Source organism: Oncorhynchus mykiss, chromosome 17 (genome assembly GCF_013265735.2).
Source record: "Oncorhynchus mykiss isolate Arlee chromosome 17, USDA_OmykA_1.1, whole genome shotgun sequence".
NCBI lineage: Eukaryota > Metazoa > Chordata > Actinopteri > Salmoniformes > Salmonidae > Oncorhynchus > Oncorhynchus mykiss.
The window spans coordinates 2,995,209-3,021,104 of NC_048581.1; the positions used below are offsets into that span (position 1 = coordinate 2,995,209).

Genomic DNA, 25,896 nt, shown 5'->3' on the forward strand with positions numbered 1-25,896 from the left:
AGTTCTAGAAGCTAGTGAGTTGTAGGATTCTATAGAAAGAAAAAGGAGAAAAAAATAACATAATTGTTTATTATTATTTAGGAATAGGTGTTTTTTCTTGTTTTTAATTGTTGACAGCCAGTAGACACCATGTTTATATTGGTGAAGGTGAAGCAGTGTAGTTGACAGCCAGTAGACACCATGTTTATATTGGTGAAGGTGAAGCAGTGTAGTTGATTATAATGTGAAATGGAAGTTGTTTTCTGTTGGTGGTGAGCAAAAGTGTCCAACAAAAATATAGGATATGTTTGTTGTCTAAGGGGGAAGGTGCTACAGGCTTTGGTCTTCCATTTATGTTTTGAGGTTGGACTTGAGCACGTCTATCTCGTTAGCACGTAGGACGCACTGATTGGTGTCACCTCGTTAGTCAGTATGTGTTATACCTGTGCTGGCTTGTCCATCTCGTTAGTGGGATGGTTTTTCACCTGAGCTGGTCCAGGTTCTATTTAAGAGTGTCTGGCCCAGTGCTCCAGTTGTCTTGATAGATGTGACAAATCAACACCTTTAGTTGCGCTACTGTTTTGGTTTGCTTCCTGTTTTTAAGTTTGTTGTGGGTTTTTATTTTGTTTGCCTCTTCTTGGGCAGATTTAGTGGGTCTCATGGTGGGTGTCTTTTAGGTCCCAGTTGTTGTTACTAGTCAACTTTCAGTGGACACTGAGAGCAAAACTTCAACATTATGTTATTCTACTTTTATTGTATCAAATGGTTGTTTTATGCAACAGAATAGAGGGTTCTTAGAACTATTGTGTCTGTGTTCTACTGAGGATGGGCTTCTGGGAGAAAACACTGACAGGAGATTTACAATGTCTTTTGGGTGATTAAAACCTAAAGAGACAGTATTCCAGATTATGAGTTAATGTTTCTGTTCTATATGGTACCAGGGAGAGATGACCCCAGGGCCAGACAGCAGATACTGTCTGCTGAGAATTATAAGTACCTTTCATACAAAACTTAACCTTGTGACCCGTTGTATACATCTGTTGTTGGTCATGTAGGTTGAAATGGGTGTATCTTAGCTATAAAAGACCTTTGTACTTTTGTCTCGTGGCTCTCAACTAATCATCTGGGGGTGATTTGTTGACCAGCCAATATTATCGTAGAGCACTCAATTGATTCACTTTATATGTGTGTGTTGTATTGACCTGCTCCCTTATTAATAAGTGAATAAAGATTTTGTTTAATAAGAATAAATCTGACTTGTGTGATAAGTTTGTTTCTCATTTGATATTAAATTAACAACCACATTTTGCAATGTGAATCTTGACTTGGTGACCGCTCCTGACGACCTGGGTAAATCGTCCTCGAGGGATCCCTCAAACTTGGAATCTCATGCACCTTAGACCTGAGAGGCAGCGAGCAGATTCTATACACCTAGTTTTTTTTAAAGTGAGTTTTTAGAAAATCCTCGTAGGCTCTGAGTGTGTATTTCTATGTGAGGGGGTACCTTGGAGGCGTAAACAGGGCCGAGTCAGGATCTGAGTGTGTACTCCTGTGTGGGGGTGTAAACAGGGCCCAGTCAGGAGGCTCGGAGTGTGTATTCCTGTGTGGAGGTGTAAACAGGGCCCAGTCAGGAGGCTCTGAGTATAAATGTATGAGTTGCATTATCCTAGGAACTAACCATAAGCTAGAAATGTGAAAATATTCCTGCAGGTAAAAATATTGTTGAAAAACGAATTGATTAGGTATGTTTGGGAATAGCATTGTGTGACTGATATGAGAGTTGTGTGAATGTGGAAATGAGTCTTAATCTGACGTTTGGATAGTAACATATAGAAATATGCTTACTCAGATTATTGAAAATTAGATAATAAACGGGATGATATTTTAGAAAGCAGCGGAAGGTTTATAGTTCCTGGGAGGCTTGATTTTGCCGTGGTCTCTGGGAGGTTAGAGAACAGTTAAGGATCCCGTGGTCTTTGTCTGGGAAACAAAAGTTAATTTTTTTATTCTGCTGAGAGTATGTTTGGAGAGTTGCTTCTTAGCTATGGAGAGTCCTTGAAAAAGCAAATTGAATGGTTTTCGTGAGTAGCTAAGAATTTATTTTTATATGGATTCTGTGAATATATGAACATATGATGAATTGTATGTGTGTTTAATGATTACTAGAGATTTGATCAAGTAAAACTGGGAATATAATTAGATATAATTTAAGCAACCCGTATGTAGACAAACGTAGGTTTTAAGTTGGTATCTTTAATGGATAATTTGATAAAGACGAGGTTTAAGTATTATTAAACAGTCTACAAAGTCTGGGCAGTTGTCTCAGAAACTGATGGGAGTGTGTCCACGGTAAGTTACCCTAAGGATGAAACTATAAAACGCTTACTGGATTTTCTCAGTCCGGGTACTACATTTGAAATAAAACTGCCCTTAAGGCCTGTGGGGGTCTTCCCAGTATGAGAGGAGTTGCTAGATTTATTGAATAAACCTTTTTTCCATCAAGTTAGAGTGAACCAAAGTGTCTGACTAACTGTTGATGTTGAAGGAGCGTCCCGTCCACTAGATTATACGTCACAGTTGCAGAATCACCTGAAAGACGCACATCGCCATCTGCTGACTGGAGTTGGTATCGCAGTTGAGAAAATACTTTCAGACAAAAAGCTAAAAAAGTTAACATCCCAAATTGATATGGAACCTTCAAAATACACATGGAGCAACTGCAGAAATAAATGGCTGAGGATATACTAAAAATGTCTGGTATGTAATGACATTTAATTCAAAGTAAATGTCAATTCTTTATTTTTATGTAGTTGTGTGGGACAGCCATATGTTCAGTTCATGCCTATGATTTCAGAGTTCAAAAAAGGGATAAAGAGAAAGTTAACACTGACATGTACATCAACCAGGGATAAAGAGGAAGTTAACACTGACATGTACATCAACCAGGGATAAAGAGGAAGTTAACACTGACATGTACATCGACCAGGGATAAAGAGGAAGTTAACACTGACATGTACATCGACCAGGGATAAAGAGGAAGTTAACACGACATGTACATCAACCAGGGATAAAGAGGAAGTTAACACTGACATGTACATCAACCAGGGATAAAGAGGAAGTTAACACTGACATGTACATCAACCAGGGATAAAGAGGAAGTTAACATGGTGAAATGTTTCATACTTATTTGAAGTTAAGTGTCTGTTGACATGTTGGAAAAGATTAAAGGTCTACAATTTCTGTTTAATTTGTCAATGTTACATTTTTAATCATTGATTTTCTGGCCACCATTACTGTGGTTACATGTTCAGTATTTGTATTGGCCAGTAAACCCACTGCAGCCCACCTCACCAGCTAACTCTCCATCCCTGTTCAGTATTTGTATTGACCAGCCCACCTCACCAGCTAACTCTCCATCCCTGTTCAGTATTTGTATTGACCAGCCTACCTCACCAGCTAACTCTCCATCCCTGTTCAGTATATGTATTGACCAGCCTACCTCACCAGCTAACTCTCCATCCCTGTTCAGTATATGCATTGACCAGCCTACCTCACCAGCTAACTCTCCATCCCTGTTCAGTATATGTATTGACCAGCAGTACAGTACTTAGAACTACCAATTAAATATTAAAGAAAAGGGTAAACACAACACTGGACTGAACCATCTAACTGTCAAACTAATATTAATGTGCAAAAATATAGAAGAGACATGACTAGAGGTTATACAATATGGGTTATGCAATACACTGCATGCTTCTTAGGTGTGTAATTGACATGACCAAGGAGCTATTGCAAATTTGAAACTATCAAAAATGTACGTTACACCTTGTGATTTTACACAAACCAGACTGTGCAATATGGAAGGGTAGTCAGCAGACAATAGGTCACACGACCAAGGAGCTATTGAATTTTTTATTTTTTTTTATTTTTTATGTAAAACCTTTTGAGATGAAAATGGACAAACTAAAGTTTGTGCAATATAGAAGTGTAGTCAGTGGACATTCTGAACCTTGTTTGAAGTCAGTAGATCACATGACCAAGGACCGATTGAAATTTGAATGTAAAAAAAGTTTGTACTTTGTTTACGCTCCCTAACTAATTCAACAAGGAATACAAAATATTGCTCACATTTCCACATGTTTATTAGCTTTGGAAAGATAATTAATGTCCAAATCGTGAAAATAAGAACTGTGCAATGTTGTACGCAATATTTCCAACATCATGACACTTATTTGGAGTCTGTGGCTCAAGTGGTTTGAAAGCTATTGAGGTTAAAAAGCGCGAATATCTCTCTAATATCCAACTTCAAACTGTCTTTACCTCGGTCGTTACACTGGCATACAAACTCGGTAGCACAGAGTTGATCATCCATATAAGGTTGGGATATTAGTGCATTGTGGGTAGTTTAGAAGATTGCCCGAAATAAGTTAATAAATATGTAATAACGCAAAAACATAACTGTTTGTCCTTATAGGTAACCATAAAGTGACTACAACTAGCTTACTAAGTCTTTAACCACACTGTATTGTTACACTGGTGAGTAAAAACTCATGCTTCCTACACTTTAACTTGTTATCTGAAGATAAAATATACATTTTACTCAACTGCGTTACCCACTCCAGTCAGCAGATGGCGGTCTGGGAATTTAAGGCAATGCTGCTGGTGTGACGTATAATGTAGTGGACGGAACGCTTCTTTCAACAGCAGCAACAGTTAGTCAGACACCTCCGTAGCTTGATAGACAAAATAGACGAACCAATAAACCGCTTTAGACGCTTTCGTGTTTATTAGCCACTGTATTTTAAACTCACTACTGTCGTCTAGTTAGTTATCCGATTTAATTTCATATTTACGGTGTTGTTATTAGTCAGATAGCGGGCTGGTTAAGTTAGCATTAGCCTAGCTAGCTAACATATCTGACCATGAGTTCACTAAGCTGCTCTCCTCCTGATAAAGAAGAGGTGGTCTTCTGCACGGAGAAAGAAGCTCTGGTGAAAGAGGAGGAGGAAGTTACAATAGAAAAACAAGTAGAGGGTGAGGCTGTTACGGTGAAAGAAGAAGAGAAAGACGTCTCAGTTAACCTGTTAGAGCTCTAGGGGCGCTATTTCATTTTTGGATAAAAAACGTTCCCGTTTTAAGCGCGATATTTTGTCACGAAAAGATGCTCGACTATGCATATTCTTGACAGTTTTGGAAAGAAAACACTCTGAAGTTTCAGAATCTGCAAAGATTTTGTCTGTAAGTGCCCCAGAACTCATTCTACAGGCGAAACCAAGATGATGCATCACCCAGGAATTAGCAGAATTTCTGAAGCTCTGTTTTCCATTCTCTCCTTATATGGCTGTGATTGCGCAACGAATGAGCCTACACTTTCTGTCGTTCGCCCAAGGTCTTAGCAGCATTGTGACGTATTTGTAGGCATATCATTGGAAGATTGACCATAAGAGACTACATTTTCCAAGTGTCCGCCTGGTGTCCTGCGTCGAATTCGGTGCGCAATTGCCAGCTGCTTCTACTTTACCATTTGATTCAGGGGAGAAAGCATGTGTCCAAGAACGATGTATCAATGAAGAGATATGTGAAAAACACCTTGATGATTGATTCTAAACAACGTTTGCCATGTTTTTAGTCGATATTATGAAGTTAATTTGGAAAAAAGTTTGCGTTTTGAGGACTGAATTTTCGGATTTTTTTTGGTAGCCAAATGTGATGTATAAAACGGAGCTATTTCTAATACACAAGGAATCTTTTTGGAAAAACTAAGCATCTGCTATCTAACTGAGAGTATCCTCATTGAAAACATCAGAAGTTCTTCAAAGGTAAATTATTTTATTTGAAGGCTTTTATGTTTTTGTTAATGTTGCGTGCTGGATGCTAACGCGAAATGCTAACGCGAAATGCTAACGCGAAATGCTAACGCTAGCTAGCTACTTTTACACAAATGATTGTTTTCCTATGGTTGAGAAGCATATTTTGAAAATCTGAGATGACAGTGTTGTTTACAAAAGGCTAAGCTTGAGAGATGGCATATTTATTTCATTTCATTTGCGATTTTCATAAATAGTTAACGTTGTGTTATGCTAATGAGCTTGCTGATAGATTTACACAATCCTGGATACAGGGGTTTTTTCATAGCTAAACGTGACGCAGAAAACGGAGCGATTTGTCCTAAACAAATAATCTTTCAGGAAAAACTGAACATTTGCTATCTGAGAGTCTCCTCATTGAAAACATCTGAAGTTCTTCAAAGGTAAATGATTTTATTTGAATGCTTTTCTGTTTTTTTGTGTAAATGTTGCCAGCTGAATGCTAATGCTAAATGCTACGTTAGCCATCAATACTGTTACACAAATGCTTGTTTTGCAATGGTTGAGAAGCATATTTTGAAAATCTGAGATGACAGTGTTGTTAACAAAAGACTAAGCTTGAGAGCTAGCATATTTATTTCATTTCATTTGCGATTTTCATGAATAGTTAACGTTGCGTTATGGTAATGAGCTTGAGTCTGTATTCACGATCCCGGATCCGGGATGGGGAGATCAGAAAGGTTAAAGAAGAGGAAGACGCGTTCAGAGTGAAAGAGGAGGAGGATGTTACAGTAAAAGAGGAGGAGGATGCGGTTTTTGGAGTGAAAGAGGAGGAGGAGGAGGAGGTGACTGTCACATCCAAAAAGGAGGAGGAAGAAGATGAGGAAACTGGATATCTGGGCCCGGTTTCCCAAACGCATCTTCAGGCGTCCAATGGTTCTAACAATGAACTTAGCCGTAAGATGGTTTTGAGAAACCGGGCCCTGATTAACACTAGTAAGTACAGTCTTAAAAACAGAGGCACAAACTCTGCAGTTGTTGGGCTGATGTTTGGTGTTAAAGGGGAAATCTGCAATGCTACATCCATTGTTTTACTTTTAAATTATTTATTTATAGCCAATGATTCTTGAAGAATATAACACATGCCTCATGAGCTTAGTTCAACTGTTGTACCCCATCAGAACCCCAAAACGGCTGTTTTGTAGATTTGTGAACATATCAAAATACTTAAACGTACATGCAAAATACCCGCTGTTAACTTTTAAATGATTGGAATGAATTATCCAAAGAGAGTGTAAAGATTTTTATTTTTGGACAAAGACTGGCCATCCATGAGGTCAAAATTATAGTTTAATTTCGAGGCTATATAGTATATTCTAGAATTCATCCATGATGTTATAATAATAGTTAAACCACGTTTCTAGGATATATTCTAGAATTCATCTATGATGTCATAATGATAGTTTAACCAGGTTTATAGGCTATATAGTATATTCTAGAATTCATCCATGAGGTCATAATGATAGTTTAACCAGGTTTCTAGGATATATAGTATATTCTAGAATTCATCCATGATGTCATAATGATAGTTTAACCAGGTTTATAGGCTATATAGTATATTCTAGAATTGATCCATGATGTCATAATGATAGTTTAACCAGGTTTCTAGGATATATAGTATATTCTAGAAGACCAGTGTAGATTTCCTGCGGAGGTCAAATTGTTAGAGCTGTTGATAAGTCATTGTATAATATTCAGCCAGATTATTTTCATGCCATTACATCAATATAGTCTAACCAGAAGAGAAAAGACTCTAACCGAACCACCTCCTCCTGGTGGCCTTCGTAAATTTCTACCAATCTGCGTGCCAGTTATGATTTTTACATGCACATTTTCTTGGAACAGTTTCATTTGATTTATAATAGTATCTCAAAATCATTGTCTGTGATTAATCTACATTCTATCTAAATTAAAATTATAAGTAACTTTTATTGCCATTGCCAACTATGTAAACAAATAGTCTACATAAAGCCAACAAATAAAAGCATTGCAAATAAATATACTATAAATCACATGGCCTGTCTACAATGAACTTGAAACATTGTATAAGATATTCTGGGCTCTCAGTTTCCCGTGCCAGTGAGTTCTGGACAGACACAGCTGTCGGCTATTTGTGAAAGGGGCTAAGAAGTAATCAGGTATTTTATGACATTTCCACTGGATCAGAGCATTACATTTTTCCCTTTCATGTCGAGTGGTTATCGAAAGGGCGAGAGCTGGAAATATTTTTCAACTACTTTGAGGAACTATTCTCATTTGCAATTGATTTTGATTAGACTTTGTTTACTTGCTGTTTGAGGTGAATAAAGCATTACTTTGAAGATACATTTGCTTTGAGAAGCTCCACAACTCATTAGTGGTGGTGCGTTAAGACAGTCAGAAATACTATCAGACATCCCCAAGTGGGCACATTTATAGGCCTACATTTGTGCACAGGCCAGGTAGACTCGTCCTACTTCTATATGCCTAATTAGGTGTGTGTCCTTACTCAACATTGACAGGAGTGTTTCAAACAAAAGACAATGAATAAATTGACAAAACTGACTCATCTTGCGGGGTCAGGTCTGGGTGGTCTGGGTCAGGTCTGGGTCAGGTCTGGGTGGTCTGGGTCAGGTCTGGGTGGTCTGGGTCAGGTCTGGGTGGTCTGCCATGGGCCTTTTCATTTAGTATCCGTTTGCGTCGGCATGAGGAATGATTGTATTTCCCCATGGTATGTTGAGTAAGTGGAGGGAACATTAGTTATAGTCATAACGTTAAGCTTGTCATGTGAGGAACTTAAATACTGGATCTTGCTGTCGGACAGTTTTTTGTATTCAGATCTCTGAAATGCACTCTACCTACGTAACATTTAGTGTCTCCTTATATTACGCTGGGAAAACAGTTTTCATTGGCACAGATCCTAAATCATTTCAGAGTTTGCTAAATCCAATGATTCTAACCGAGAGTCACCTTAACTTTATTGACAACACCCAAATCAATACTGTCATTAATGTGGTTCTTCAATAATTACACATAATTCTTAATACTGTAGCTGTTTAGTTACAGTCACATTTTCGACAATCTGTCATTCAGAAAACTGATCAGCTGATCCAGGAAATCATTTTCTGAATGACAGTCAAATGACAAACATCACAACATGCAACAACAACCAAAGTGCTTCTTCATTCATTACTCTGGTAAAGACAGTTATGCCGTGCTCCACTTTGGATCCAACATCCCTAACAAATGTATGTTTATAATGTGTTATTGTCTGCTTGATTTACTGTAGGGTCTCGTTAGTCTGTTTGCACACAGAGATACTTAGCTCATAATTTGTGGAGAAGTGTTCCTTGATGGATAGGCTATTGTACAACACACACGTGCTCCAGTATGTCTGTAGTTATTGTGTTTCGGGGAAGTTATGGGTCCTACAGTAGGTCTATGTTATTGTTAGGTGAAGTTATGGGCCAATTTGTTAAACACTTAATGTACAAACCCTCATTGCCAGGCTGATGGCAAAGCTAGCTAAAGAGCATTTTACTGGTTGATGTGTTTTATAAGTATAAAGCAGTTTATTTGCGACGATAACACAAACCTATTAAGCAGGAGATTCAAGCGAGCCTTACAATTATATTCCAAAAAGTAATGTGAAATGCACTTATAAGCAACCTGTAAATGGAGGCTATTTTTGCTGTCAGCCTATGAGAACTCCCCTGAGTTTTCCCCCACGGTGGTGAATTAGTGAATGGACACAGAGCTTAATGTGAGTTTCCTTCAGTAGCATCCTGATCTTGCACTGTAATCTTCAGAATACATTGTGAAAAAGAAAATCTGCTCACCATTTTTGCTCCAGGCAGATATACTACATCGGTTTCCTCATTAGCATGGGGGAGCTTCTGCAATCAAATTGTGTGTGCGTCGCCCTCATGCCGCAATTTTAGCAAACACAGAAAGGGGCCTTTTTTGGAGACCAAAGGTCGTCTGCCACACTGCTTAGGTTTTGACTGTCTTAAGACAATTGTAAAATAATTTAACAGACGTCAATTGTTGTACAACTTCATGGGGATGCTCTGGGCATCACCTTTTACCTCAAATAAACAGTGGATTTCTGGTGTTGTGGGCCTTTAAACATCTGTCTGACCTTGTTGTTCACACAGGAGAGAGATGTGACTATCGTGGATCCTCTGGGGAGCCTCAACAACATCATGAGGCAGAGAAAAGTCTCTCCAGATCAGAACTCCTCAAGAAACACCAGCAGAGACCCACAGGGAAGAAATCTCACTTCTGCTCTGACTGTGGGAAAGGTTGCAAATCTTCATCAGAACTTAAAATACACCAGCGAGTACACACAGGAGAGAAATCTCACTGCTGCTCTGACTATGGTAAAAGATTAAACTCTTCAGTAAAACTTAAAATACATCAAAGATTACACAAAAGAGACAAACCATATGGCTGTGCTCAATGTGGGAAGAGTTTTTCTTCATCTAGCTATCTCATTGTACACAAGAGAACACACACAGGAGAGATACCTTATAACTGTGATCAATGTGGGAAGAGTTTTACTTCATCTGGCCAGCTGACGTTACACCAGAGAACACACACAGGAGAGAAATTGTATAGCTGTGATCAATGTGGGAAGAGTTTTACTCGATCTGACCATCTGACTTTACACCAGAGAATACACACAGGAGAGAAGTCTTATAGCTGTGAACAATGTGGGAAGAGTTTTACTAGATCTGACCATCTGACTTTACACCAGAGGATACACACAGGAGAGAAATCTTATAGCTGTGATCAATGTGGGAAGAGTTTTACTAGATCTGACCATCTGACTTTACACCAGAGAATACACACAGGAGAGAAACCGTTTAGCTGTGCTCAATGTGGGAAGAGTTTTACGACATCTAGCTATCTGACTATACACCAGCGGACACACACAGGAGAGAAACCTTATAGCTGTAATCAATGTGGGAAGAGATACTCTGGTAAAAGATCTCTGATTAAACATCAGAAAATACATGAAGGAGTTGTTTCATGATATCAATGAAATAATGTCACAATGTAGAATGTTTTAACATAATGTCACAATGTAGAACCCTAAATGTTTCTCCCCTCCCTGTTCTATTAATTTCCACATTAAATGGATATTAGCCTCAGGGGAAAAATCTAGGCTCTGAATTGAAAGAGTACTATGATGTCACAATGTAGAATCCTTTATTTATGAGATTTAACAAAAAGTGACAACAAAAAGAGTTGTTACACTGACCACGTTGGCCACCCCTACATTTAAATGCATCACTCCAAAATGTAGCTGACTGTCTTCTGCAGGTTGCCCTCTAACCAGTGAGGTGAAATATATCTCCCATTTCCATTTGTTTTTTTAGTTGTGTTCGTCTCAACAGCACGTACAACCTGATTTCCCCCCTAATCGATATCATTGATTTATTGCCACTTGTCAAAACAACAGCGTTTCTGGTGCTTGTGCAGTTTATTTCAGGTGCTTGTTTAAGAAAAATTCAAGTAATATGATTATTGTGGAAGATGTTTGTGTATATAGCACATTTTATGTTTAGGCTTTCAATATATCACAAACTGTTTCTGCATATTGGTTATTGATAATGGAATGTATATGTTTAAGGTAATGACTAAAGGATTCCACCCTGAAACGTATAACTGTGTAAAGAATTAGAATTAATAGACTGTAATTCTCTAATGTGTGTGCGTAGGACAAGTTAAGACTTTACTATTTAGCAATTCAAGTGAGACATTCAAGGAAAAGAGGAACTGTTAACAGACAGCTTGTGACAGACAACTTGTGACCACTGTAAAACTGATAACAGGAAGGAGGTCTCCCCACCCAGGGAGGGGAGAAACCGTTAGGCTTGCAGTAGATTATGTAACATGTTTCAGGATATGATAAGCAATGTATGTGTTGGAGAAGACTTGTAACCAGCATTGACAGTGTTTGAGAAGAGTAGGGGTATTTATATGACCAAATGTGAGGTATAAAAGGCTATGTGCTTGTATGGTTTTCGGAGCTCTCTGAATAAAGAACTTACCCTTTGCAGAAATTCTGGGACTTTGTCCAATTCTTCTATGAAGGGGCCTTACAACCCCCAGCAGTCTGACTGGGGAATTGGTCAAAGTAGATTGTGAGTTTTGAGTTCATATCATTGGAACTAGACATTCTTGTGACAGTTATTGATTTGGAAACTTGGGGGGGAAAAAAATGTAATTGGAAAGACATTGAAAAGGAGGCTATGCCCAACGTCCAATATGCGTTTGGTTGTAGTTGAATGTGAAAGTTGAAAATGTTGTTTTGGGTTGTTTTTTTCAACGACTTACATGGATACACATGGACGCAGTATAATACATTGGTCTATAATCAATTTTATTAACAGTCCTACATCACTCCAGCATTTCTTGACAACACTCAAGTGCTAATTGTCTTTATTCCACTACTGAAGAAGCATGACTCAAATCACCTCATATTTCAAACATTCAGCCTGACAAAATATACATGTTTTATTATTCCATGCCTCACCATTATGTTAATTATTACATATTAACAAAGAGGTGTACATTTGGTTTTCATATTTATAATTAATGTAACATTTAGTATTCATAATTATTTACGCAACCAACTGACAATTTTTGGGTACAATTATATTGACATTGTTGCCCTGCTTTTATAATATCAGGGATCATTCTCAGATGTGCCAACCCAAATGTACTAGAGACTGGGCCCCAAATATTGGAGACTGGGCCCCGATCCTACAACATGCCTATCGAGTGAACCCTGAGAAGAGAGAGAGAAGCTCTGCAGTGAGGTAGAAAGTTACTGCGGATATTACAGGAGTTTCCTCTTGAACTCAGACATGTCGGTGGTAAGGACAACTTGGTTGCTGATTGTTTCAAGGGTGGGCAGTCAAAAATATTTGTGTTTTGCGTTAAGCCAGTGCTTTTCCATGGATCACAATTTATTTTGACACGTTTTTCTGTATTGGAGATGAGTTTTGTTTGGACTCGTTCTAAGGGGACAAGAGTTCTAGAAGGTAGTGAGTTTTCGGAAGATGATAGTTCTAGAAGCTAGTGGGTTTTAGGAAGATGAGAGTTCTAGAAGCTAGTGGGTTTTAGGAAGATGAGAGTTCTAGAAGCTAGTGAGTTTTAGAAAGACGAGAGTTCTAGAAGCTAGTGAGTTTTAGAAGACGAGAGTTCTAGAAGCTAGTGAATTTTAGAAGACGAGAGTTCTAGAAGCTAGTGTGTTTTTAGGAAGACGGGAGTTCTAGAAGCTTGTGGGGAAAAATATATGTATTTTTCTTGTTTTTAATTGTTGACAGCCAATCTACACCATGTTTATACTGTAGAAGGTGAAGCATTGTAGTTGATTATTATGTGAAATGGAAGTTGTTTTCTTTTGGTGGTAAGCAAACTTGTCCAACAAAACGATAGGACATAAACTCCTGATGATCAACCTCCTCCTTCACATCTGACTCCTGATGATCAACCTCCTTCACATCTGACCCCAGTGATCAATCCAGAGCGTCTTCTTTCTTGGGGGGAATCCCGATGGACGACATCATCTAATAGGCCGTCATCACCACCACCACCCACAAGTTAATTGTCATTCAGGTTATCAATGGGAAGAGCATTAGCAATACGTCCTGTCTGGTAACTTGTCTCACTTAATGGATTTACATTGGCAGGTGCACAGGGAGAATAGGACAATGGCAGTCATGTCTGAAGTGTAAAACTACCAATAACTCAGTAATCCTTCTGGGAATGTTATGGGAATGTTATGACGTCATAAAGATATGGGTGGAGTTAGAAAGTTGGCTGTCAGAAATAAATCATAAATCAAATCAAATTTATTTATATAGCCCTTCGTACATCAGCTGATATCTCAAAGTGCTGTACAGAAACCCAGCCTAAAACCCCAAACAGCAAGCAATGCAGGTGTAGAAGCACGGTGGCTAGGAAAAACTCCCTAGAAAGGCCAAAACCTAGGAAGAAACCTAGAGAGGAACCAGGCTATGTGGGGTGGCCAGTCCTCTTCTGGCTGTGCCGGGTGGAGATTATAACAGAACATGGCCAAGATGTTCAAATGTTCATAAATGACCAGCATGGTCGAATAATAATAAGGCAGAACAGTTGAAACTGGAGCAGCAGCACGGTCAGGTGGACTGGGGACAGCAAGGAGTCATCATGTCAGGTAGTCCTGGGGCATGGTCCTAGGGCTCAGGTCCTCCGAGAGAGAGAAAGAAAGAGAGAATTAGAGAGAGCATATGTGGGGTGGCCAGTCCTCTTCTGGCATGGTCCTAGGGCTCAGGTCTTCCGAGAGAGAGAAAGAAAGAGAGAAGGAGAGAATTAGAGAACGCACACTTAGATTCACACAGGACACCGAATAGGACAGGAGAAGTACTCCAGATATAACAAACTGACCCTAGCGCCCCGACACATAAACTACTGCAGCATAAATACTGGAGGCTGAGACAGGAGGGGTCAGGAGACACTGTGGCCCCATCTGAGGACACCCCCGGACAGGGCCAAACAGGAACGATATAACCCCACCGACTTTGCCAAAGCACAGCCCCCACACCACCAAGTACAGTTATACAATGTAAAATTACTTTTAATCCATCTGTCTGCATATTTCAAGACATGGAATATGAGGGTGTGTTGAGATACCCGGTAGTTGGATGATACTTTTCTCATCAATCATCTTAAATATTAAAAACTGGAAATCAACCAATCTTCCACTGTTAACTCAATGGAAAGGTCAAATTCTTTATTATCTAAAAATGTAAAGTTCTGGGCGATGGAGAGAAATAAAATGGTGCAGTTTGAGGCCATGTGGCGGAGAGTGGTGCAGGAGCTGGAGATGGGGGTGAGTCAGTGGCGACCTGTCATTCAGGGCAGAGCCCCAGAATGTTTGCCCCAAGAAATCAAATATATATAAACATGTGGGGGGCTTGCCTGTTTTGCATGTTAATTTGGCATTAATAAGTGTTGCACATCAGTTGCAAACAATGTCAAAAAAGATATATATATCATTGAGTTAATACATTTGCATACACACATGGTATATTTTTGTTTTCTTGAGTAAGGCAGCTCCAAATTGCAGGTGTTTCAGCTTAGCTCAGTGCTTTCTGTGGCGGTGGGGCGAGCCAGCAAAAAATAGGAGCATTGCGCTGTAATTGGCTCAGTGTTCTGTCACTCATGGGGACACTACGTCGTGGTGAAGTTTATGTCCTTAGTAAAGGTAGACATCCAAAATGTCAGCCCTTTGCATCCTGCCATAGAGTTAATATTACAAGTGGCCTTCCAAGAAGGCTCAAGGTCATTGGCCACAGATAAAATTACGTCAAATCACGTTATATGGACGGTAGCTTTGATTGGACTGATCATGCCAACATCTTACTGTTGTGTTGTGTCTTGCAGGCATGCATTTAAAACAATATTGAGGAGACCCCACCAAGATTGACATGCTAAAATCGGGTCTGGGCAGGTGTGATGTAGTTAATGGAGATGGGGGTGTGTTCTAGTGGGTCTGGGCAGGTTTGATGTAGATAATGGAGATGGAGGTGGGTTCTTGTGGGTCTGGGCAGGTGTGATGTAGTTCATGGGGAAGGAGATGTGTTCTAGTGGGTCTGGGCAGGTGTGATGTAGTTAATGGAGATGGAGGTGGGTTCTTGTGGGTCTGGGCAGGTGTGATGTAGTTAATGGAGATGTGTTCTAGTGGGTCTGGGCAAGTGTGATGTAGTTCATGGGGAAGGAGATGTGTTCTAGTGGGTCTGGGCAGGTGTGATGTAGTTAATGGAGATGGAGGTGTGTTCTAGTGGGTCTGGGCAGGTGTGATGTAGTTAATGGAAATGGAGGTGTGTTCTAGTGGGTCTGGGCAGGTGTGATGTAGTTAATGGAGATGGGGGTGTGTTCTAGTGGGTCTGGGCAGGTGTGATATAGTTAATGGAGATGGAGGTGTGTTCTAGTGGGTCTGGGCAGGTGTGATGTAGTTAATGGAGATGGGGGTGTGTTCTAGTGCGTCTGGGCAGGTGTGATATAGTTAATGGAGATGGAGGTGTGTTCTAGTGGGTCTGGGCAGGTGTGATGTAGTTAATGGAGATGGGGGGGTGTTCGAGTGGGTCTGGGCAGGTGTGATGTCGTCGTTTGTATGTTTTCCATTGTTTATAAAATATCAACATTTATTTTTAAAGTCCCAATTCAAAGTTACACCTCACTGTTCTATTTTTGGAGTTGTTACATAAAACCAATCAGAATTCATTAGACTGATAAAGTCAGGAGTGATGTCATATGGAGGACCAGCCACCAGCCTATTACCTATGATGGTGTGATGTAATATGGAGGACCAGCCTATTACCTATGATGGTGTGAAGTAATATGGAGGACCAGCCTATTACCTATGATGGTGTGAAGTAATATGGAGGACCAGCCTATTACCTATGATGGTGTGATGTAATATGGAGGACCAGCCTATTACCTATGATGGTGTGAAGTAATATGGAGGACCAGCCTATTACCTATGATGGTGTGATGTAATATGGAGGACCAGCCTATTACCTATGATGGTGTGAAGTAATATGGAGGACCAGCCTATTACCTATGATGGTGTGATGTAATATGGAGGACCAGCCTATTACCTATGATGTAAACTACAACAGAAATAACTTCAAATGTTTTACTTCAAATTTAACCAATCGTTTGCAATCATGACTTGAGTGATTAAAGTAAACCAATGTTTGGAAATACATAACGCCATCTAACCAAATAATCAAAGCTATACAGTATGCAGTTATCTTAGCCAGCCAGCTAACGTTAGCTATTTAGCCAAATAGCAATTAGCCTAACCAGTGTAGCCAACCAGCACGGAGACCATTTACAACCAAACTAACAAAACCTAAACGTGTTTGCAGATCAAAAGATCAGAGATATAGAGAATGATGGACAAAATTAATATTCAGACGTCATTGATCACGTGCTGCTGATAAAGTGATACAGGCATCGGCACACTGCTTTGAAGTTTACTGTTTAGCGATTTGGACGCGTGCCTCGTAGCTCCGGTATCAAACGTAACGTAACATCCCTACCGAAAAGTTGACAAAACAAAAAGGAGCAAGCAGGTTGATTTCCTCTGTTGTTTTGATCCCACGGCAAGAAGGCACCAGAGCCCTGCTATCGGGTTCCCACTAGATAACACAACCACACAGTTCATATGAGGCACCAGAGCCCTGCTATCGGGTTCCCACTAGATAACACAACCACACAGTTCACATGAGGCACCAGAGCCCTGCTATCGGGTTCCCACTAGATAACACAACCACACAGTTCATGAAAAGCATGAGGTGAAGCTTGAGTTAGATATCGACCTAGTGTGACCATCCTGGTCCCTCAAGTCAGTGAGTCAACACAGGAAGGTGCAATGGATGGATAGTTAATTTATTTCCAAAGCTGCAATGATGGGACACACACAGTCTGGATGAATGATCAGTAGTGACGGGATATAAATACCACTCCCACAGCAATTCTACATTAATCTGCCCTATAATATACTAACAAAAAAAACAGTTGAAATGTCTATCAAAGTTATTGTGATCGTATAGTGGATTTAACAATTCCTACTAATTCCTCATTTACTATAATAAAAATAAATACATTATTTCCATGTGTCTCATATTCACTACATCAGAATAAACTGTCATCCATTTTAGTATCAAAAAATTATCAAATTAACCTGAAATATTACTCAAAGTATTACCCAAATATTACCCAACAACAGTAGTTACTAAAACATAAATTGCTAATGTATGATTTAAAACGTGGATTTAATTATATAATGTCAATTTTATACCTTTCTATCCCAGGACCACTCAATTTTCAAGTTCTCCATAAATCTGCTGTGGATTACCCAGAATCCTATACCTTTATCACACGAGCGGGGCAGCGGTCTAAGGCACTGTTCTTAACTGAATTGCCTAGCTAAATAAGAGGATACAAATATTTTACACATGTAACTTCGTTACACCGTTACACTGGCAAACAAACTCAGTAGCACAGAGAAGAGCATCCATATGACGTTGAGAAATACTGCACTGTGTGTAGTTTGGAAGAGTCACAAAATAAGTTAATAAATATGTAATAATGCAAAAACATAACTGTTTGTTCTTATAGTTAACCATATCGTGACGACAACTAGCTTACTAAGTCTTTAACCACACTGCATTGTTACACTGGTGAGTAAAAACTCATGCTTCCTACACTTTAACTTGTCTGAAGATAAAATATACATTTTACTCAACTGCGTTACCCACTCCAGTCAGCAGATGGCGGTCTGGGAATGTAAGGTTATGCTGTTGGTGTGACGTATAATCTAGTGGACGGAACGCTTCTTTCAGCAGCAGCAACAGTTAGTCAGACACCTCAGTAGCTTGCTACACAAAATAGACGAACTGTGTTAGACACTGTGTTTTAAACCCACTTCTATCGTCTAGTTAGTTATCCACTTTAATTTCATATTTACGGTGTTGTTATTAGTCAGCTAGCGGGCTGGTTAAGTTAGCATTAGCATAGCTAACATCCCCGACCATGTGGTCACTAAGCTACTCCCCTGCTAAAGGAGAGGGTGATATCACAGTAAAACAAGAAGTACAGGGTGAGGCCATTACTGTGAAAGAAGAAGAGGAGGAGGATGCAGTTTATGGAGTGAAAGAGGAGGAGGGAGAGATGACTGTTACATCGAAAAAGGAGCAGGTGGGAGAAGAGGAGGAACCTAGATATCTGGGCTCGATTTCCCAAACGCATCTTAAGGCATCCAATGGTTCCAACAAAGAATTTAGCCATAAGATGGTTTTGAGAAACCGTTCCCTGATTAACACTAGTAAGTACTGTCTTAAAAACAGAGGCACAAACTCTTCAGTTGAACTGATGTTTGGTGTTAAGGTGGAAATCTGCAATTGCTACATCCATATTGTGACTTTTAAATTATTTATTTACAGCCATTGATTCTTGAAGAATATAACACATGCCTCGTGAGCTTAGTTCAACTGTTGTACCACATCAGAACCCCAAATAAGCTTTTTTTATTACAATGTTTAGAAACAATGTAAATCAACACTGTATCGCCTCAACATGGTTAAAACTATAATGTTGATATCATGGATGGTCAGTCCTTGCATCCATAGGTCTGTCTGTCTGTAGTTACATTTCTCCAACCCCATAATCATTTTATTACCAAAACAGTGGTGGAATGACAGATGTGTTATTGTTTGAACTGTAGATTGCTGGATTGTGTGGGTTTAAAAAAAACAACACCTAGCGACCTCGTCAAGACGTTCAGACATCGTGGCGTAACAGTTATAAGGTGTTGACTTGACAGTCGCTGGACCCAGGTTTAAGTTCAGCTCAGGGCCTCCCCCTGAATTCACTACACTATGAATACAACGACCGGCCATCCATAAGGTCATAATGATCATTTAACCAGGTTTCTAGGCTAAATAGTATATTCTAGAATTCATCCATGATGTCATAATGATAGTTTAACCAGGTTTCTAGGATATATAGTATATTCTAGAATGACCAGTGTAGAAATGTTCAGTAATAGACTACACCAGCAGTCGGCAACCTTTTCCAGTTGGACCATTTCTACTAATTTCTACTAATCTGTGTGCCAATTATGATTTTCATATGCACATTTTCGTGGAACAGTTTCATTTAATTTATAATAGTATCTCAAAATTATTGTCTAGAATCTACATTCTATCTAAATCTTAATGAAAATTATACAAATCTAAGAATAACTTTTATTGCCGTTGCCAACTATGTAAAGAAAAATAGCCTACATAAAGCCAACAAATAAAAATATTGCATTCTGCAGGTAGAAAATATCTTGATAAAAATAAATATCCTAGAAATCACATTGGCTGCACATGGCCTGTCTACAACAAACTTGAAACACTGTATCAACTATCAACTGGGTCAGGAAACTCGGATAGTAAGCTTGCAACATTGTATAAAATATTCTCGTCCCTCAGTTTCCTGTTCCAGTGAGTTCTGGACAGACGCAGTAGGTGTAGGCTATTTGTGAAAAGGATAAGAAGTAATCAGGTTTTTTATGACATTTCCACTGGATCAGAGCATTACATTTTTCCCTTTTATGCCGAGTGGTTATCGAAAGGGCGAGAGCTGGAAATATTTTACAAAAATACTTTGAGGAACTATTGTCATTTGCAATTGATTTTGATTAGACTTTGTTTACTTGCTGTTTGAGGTGAATAAAGCATTACTTTGAGAAGCTCCACAACTCATTAGTGGTGGTGCGTTAAGACAATCAGAAATACTATCAGACATCCCCAAATGGGCACATTTATAGGCCTACATTTGTGTGCAGGCCAGGTAGTCTCGTCCTACTTCTATATGCGTAATTGGGTGTGCGTCCTTACTCAACATTGACAGGAATGTTTCAAACAAAAGACAAAACCTCTTGGAACTACCCATCCCGGATCCGGGGGAATTGTCATCAACTGACACTAATTAGCTAACTAACGCAACAGACAAAAACTCTTACTAGATACAAGTGAATGAAATCACAAGTGAAATACACTGCTCAAAAAAATAAAGGGAACACTAAAATAACACATCCTGGATCTGAATGAATGAAATATTCTTATTAAATACTTTTTTCTTTACATAGTTGAATGTGCTGACAACAAAATCACACAAAAATTATCAATGGAAATCAAATTTATCAACCCATGGAGGTCTGGATTTGGAGTCACACTCAATTAAAGTGGAAAACCACACTACAGGCTGATCCAACTTTGATGTAATGTCCTTAAAACAAGTCAAAATTAGGCTCAGTAGTGTGTGTGGCCTCCGCGTGCCTGTATGACCTCCCTACAACGCCTGGGCATGCTCCTGATAAGGTGGCTGATGGTCTCCTGAGGGATCTCCTCCCAGACCTGGACTAAAGCATCCGCCAACTCCTGGACAGTCTGTGGTGCAACGGTGGATGGAGCGAGACATGATGTCCCAGATGTGCTCAATTGGATTCAGGTCTGGGGAACGGGCGGGCCAGTCCATAACATCAATGCCTTCCTCTTGCAGGAACTGCTGACACACTCCAGACACATGAGGTCTAGCATTGTCTTGAATTAGGAGGAACCCAGGTCCAACCACACCACATATGGTTTCACAAGGGATCTGAGGATCTCATCTCGGTACCTAATGGCAGTCAGGCTACCTCTGGTGAGCACATGGAGGGCTGTGCTGCCCACCAAAGAAATGCCACCCCACACCATGACTGACCCACTGCCAAACTGGTCATGCTGGAGGATGTTGCAGGCAGCAGAACGTTCTCCACGGCGTCCCCAGACTCTGTCACGTGCTCAGTGTGAACCTGCTTTCATCTGTGAAGAGCACAGGGCACCAGTGGCGAATTTGCCAATCTTGGTGTTCTCTGGCAAATGCCAAACGTCCTGCACGGTGTTGGGCTGTAAGCACAAACCCCACCTGTGGACGTTGGGCCCTCATACCGCCCTCATGGAGTCTGTTTCTGACCGTTTGAGCAGACACATGCACATTTGTGGCCTGCTGGAGGTCATTTTGCAGGGCTCTGGCAGTGCTCCTCCTTGCACAAAGGCGGAAGTAGCGTCCTGCTGCTGGGTTGTTGCCCTCCTACGGCCTCCTCCACGTCTCCTGATGTACTGGCCTGTCTCCTGGTAGCGCCTCCATGCTCTGGACACTACGCTGACAGACACAGCAAACCTTCTTGCCACAGCTCGCATTGATGTGCCATCCTGGATGAGCTGCACTACCTGAGCCACTTGTGTGTTTGTAGACTCTGTCTCATGCTACCACTAGAGTGAAAGCACCGCCAGCATTCAAAAGTGACCAAAACATCAGCCAGGAAGCATAGGAACTGAGAAGTGGTCTGTGGTCACCCCCTGCAGAACCACTCCTTTATTGGGGGTGTCTTGCTAATTGCCTATAATTTCCACCTGTTGTCTATTCCATTTGCACAACAGCATGTGAAATGTATTGTCAATCAGTGTTGCTTCCTAAGTGGACAGTTTGATTTCACAGAAGTGTGATTGACTTGGAGTTACATTGTGTTGTTTAAGTGTTCCCTTTCTTTTTTTGAGCAGTGTATATTCAAACACAGCTTAGCCTTTTGTTAATCACCCTGTTATCTCAGATTTTGAAATTATGCTTTACAGCCAAAGCTAGACAAGCATTTCTGTAAGTTTATCGATAGCCTAGCATAGCATTATGCCTAGCTAGCAGCAGGCAACCTGGTCACGAAAATCAGAAAAGCAATCAAATTAAATTGTTTACCTTTGATGAACTTCGGATGTTTTCACTCACGAGACTCCCAGGTAGATAGCCAAAGTTCATTTTTTCCCAAAATATTATTTTTGTGCAGATATACTACGTCCATAACTATCGGTTTCCTCATTAGCAGATATACTACATCCATAACTAGTGGTTTCCTCATTACCAGATATACTACATCCATAACTAGTGGTTTCCTCATTACCAGATATACTACATCCATAACTAGTGGTTTCCTCATTACCAGATATACTACATCCATAACTAGTGGTTTCCTCATTAGCAGATATACTACATCCATAACTAGTGGTTTCCTCATTACCAGATATACTACATCCATAACTAGTGGTTTCCTCATTAGCAGATATACTACATCCATAACTAGTGGTTTCCTCATTACCAGATATACTACATCCATAACTAGTGGTTTCCTCATTAGCAGATATACTACATCCATAACTAGTGGTTTCCTCATTACCAGATATACTACATCCATAACTAGTGGTTTCCTCATTACCAGATATACTACATCCATAACTAGTGGTTTCCTCATTAGCAGATATACTACATCCATAACTAGTGGTTTCCTCATTACCAGATATACTACATCCATAACTAGTGGTTTCCTCATTAGCAGATATACCACATCCATAACTAGTGGTTTCCTCATTACCAGATATACTACATCCATAACTAGTGGTTTCCTCATTACCAGATATACTACATCCATAACTAGTGGTTTCCTCATTAGCAGATATACTACATCCATAACTAGTGGTTTCCTCATTACCAGATATACTACATCCATAACTAGTGGTTTCCTCATTAGCAGATATACTACATCCATAACTAGTGGTTTCCTCATTAGCAGATATACTACATCCATAACTAGTGGTTTCCTCATTACCAGATATACTACATCCATAACTAGTGGTTTCCTCATTAGCAGATATACTACATCCATAACTAGTGGTTTCCTCATTACCAGATATACTACATCCATAACTAGTGGTTTCCTCATGACCAGATATACTACATCCATAACTAGTGGTTTCCTCATTAGCAGATATACTACATCCATAACTAGTGGTTTCCTCATTACCAGATATACTACGTCCATAACTAGTGGTTTCCTCATTACCAGATATACTACATCCATAACTAGTGGTTTCCTCATTACCAGATATACTACGTCCATAACTAGTGGTTTCCTCATTACCAGATATACTACATACATAACTAGTGGTTTCCTCATTACCAGATATACCACATCCATAACTAGTGGTTTCCTCATTACCAGATATACTACATCCATAACTAGTTGTTTCCTCATTAGCAGATATACTACGTCCATAACTAGTGGTTTCCTCATTACCAGATATACTACATCCATAACTAGTGGTTTCCTCATTAGCAGATATACTACATCCATAACTAGTGGTTTCCTCATTACCAGATATACTACATCCATAACTAGTGGTTTCCTCATTACCAGATATACTACATCCATAACTAGTGGTTTCCTCATTAGCAGATATACTACATACATAACTAGTGGTTTCCTCATTACCAGATATACTACATCCATAACTAGTGGTTTCCTCATTACCAGATATACTACGTCCATAACTAGTGGTTTCCTCATTACCAGATATACTACATCCATAACTAGTGGTTTCCTTATTACCAGATATACTACGTCCATAACTAGTGGTTTCCTCATTACCAGATATACTACATCCATAACTAGTGGTTTCCTCATTACCAGATATACTACATCAATAACTAGTGGTTTCCTCATTAGCAGATATACCACATCCATAACTAGTGGTTTCCTCATTACCAGATATACTACATCCATAACTAGTGGTTTCCTCATTACCAGATATACTACATCCATAACTAGTGGTTTCCTCATTAGCAGATATACTACGTCCATAACTAGTGGTTTCCTCATTACCAGATATACTACATCCATAACTAGTGGTTTCCTTATTACCAGATATACTACATCCATAACTAGTGGTTTCCTCATTACCAGATATACTACATCAATAACTAGTGGTTTCCTCATTAGCAGATATACTACGTCCATAACTAGTGGTTTCCTCATTACCAGATATACTACGTCCATAACTAGTGGTTTCCTCATTACCAGATATACTACATCCATAACTAGTGGTTTCCTCATTACCAGATATACTACATCCATAACTAGTGGTTTCCTCATTAGCAGATATACCACATCCATAACTCGTGGTTTCCTCATTACCAGATATACTACATCCATAACTAGTGGTTTCCTCATTACCAGATATACTACATCCATAACTAGTGGTTTCCTCATTAGCAGATATACTACATCCATAACTAGTGGTTTCCTCATTACCAGATATACTACATCCATAACTAGTGGTTTCCTCATTAGCAGATATACTACATCCATAACTAGTGGTTTCCTCATTAGCAGATATACTACATCCATAACTAGTGGTTTCCTCATTACCAGATATACTACATCCATAACTAGTGGTTTCCTCATTACCAGATATACTACATCCATAACTAGTGGTTTCCTCATTAGCAGATATACTACATCCATAACTAGTGGTTTCCTCATTACCAGATATACTACGTCCATAACTAGTGGTTTCCTCATTACCAGATATACTACATCCATAACTAGTGGTTTCCTCATTACCAGATATACTACGTCCATAACTAGTGGTTTCCTCATTACCAGATATACTACATACATAACTAGTGGTTTCCTCATTACCAGATATACCACATCCATAACTAGTGGTTTCCTCATTACCAGATATACTACATCCATGACTAGTGGTTTCCTCATTAGCAGATATACTACATCCATAACTAGTGGTTTCCTCATTAGCAGATATACTACATCCATAACTAGTGGTTTCCTCATTACCAGATATACTACATCCATAACTAGTGGTTTCCTCATTAGCAGATATACTACATCCATAACTAGTGGTTTCCTCATTACCAGATATACTACATCCATAACTAGTGGTTTCCTCATGACCAGATATACTACATCCATAACTAGTGGTTTCCTCATTAGCAGATATACTACATCCATAACTAGTGGTTTCCTCATTACCAGATATACTACGTCCATAACTAGTGGTTTCCTCATTACCAGATATACTACATCCATAACTAGTGGTTTCCTCATTACCAGATATACTACGTCCATAACTAGTGGTTTCCTCATTACCAGATATACTACATACATAACTAGTGGTTTCCTCATTACCAGATATACCACATCCATAACTAGTGGTTTCCTCATTACCAGATATACTACATCCATAACTAGTGGTTTCCTCATTAGCAGATATACTACGTCCATAACTAGTGGTTTCCTCATTACCAGATATACTACATCCATAACTAGTGGTTTCCTCATTAGCAGATATACTACATCCATAACTAGTGGTTTCCTCATTACCAGATATACTACATCCATAACTAGTGGTTTCCTCATTACCAGATATACTACATCCATAACTAGTGGTTTCCTCATTAGCAGATATACTACATACATAACCTGTGGTTTCCTCATTACCAGATATACTACATCCATAACTAGTGGTTTCCTCATTACCAGATATACTACGTCCATAACTAGTGGTTTCCTCATTACCAGATATACTACATCCATAACTAGTGGTTTCCTCATTACCAGATATACTAC

At 39.4% G+C, this 25,896-nt stretch overlaps 1 protein-coding gene and 1 long non-coding RNA gene across 2 annotated transcripts; both read left to right on the forward strand.

Moving 5' to 3' along the window:
• Positions 1-267, forward strand: LOC118940197. Its single transcript, XR_005036737.1, has 2 exons — positions 1-147; positions 199-267. It is a non-coding gene; the product is annotated as an uncharacterized LOC118940197 (long non-coding RNA).
• Positions 268-10,077: 9,810 nt separating this feature from the next.
• LOC118940195 (zinc finger protein 2-like) lies at positions 10,078-11,896 on the forward strand (the record flags this gene model as incomplete). Its single annotated transcript, XM_036948621.1, has 1 exon — positions 10,078-11,896. A coding segment is annotated over one exon (786 nt), but the record flags the coding sequence as incomplete, so codon positions are not given.
• Positions 11,897-25,896: the final 14,000 nt, after the last annotated feature.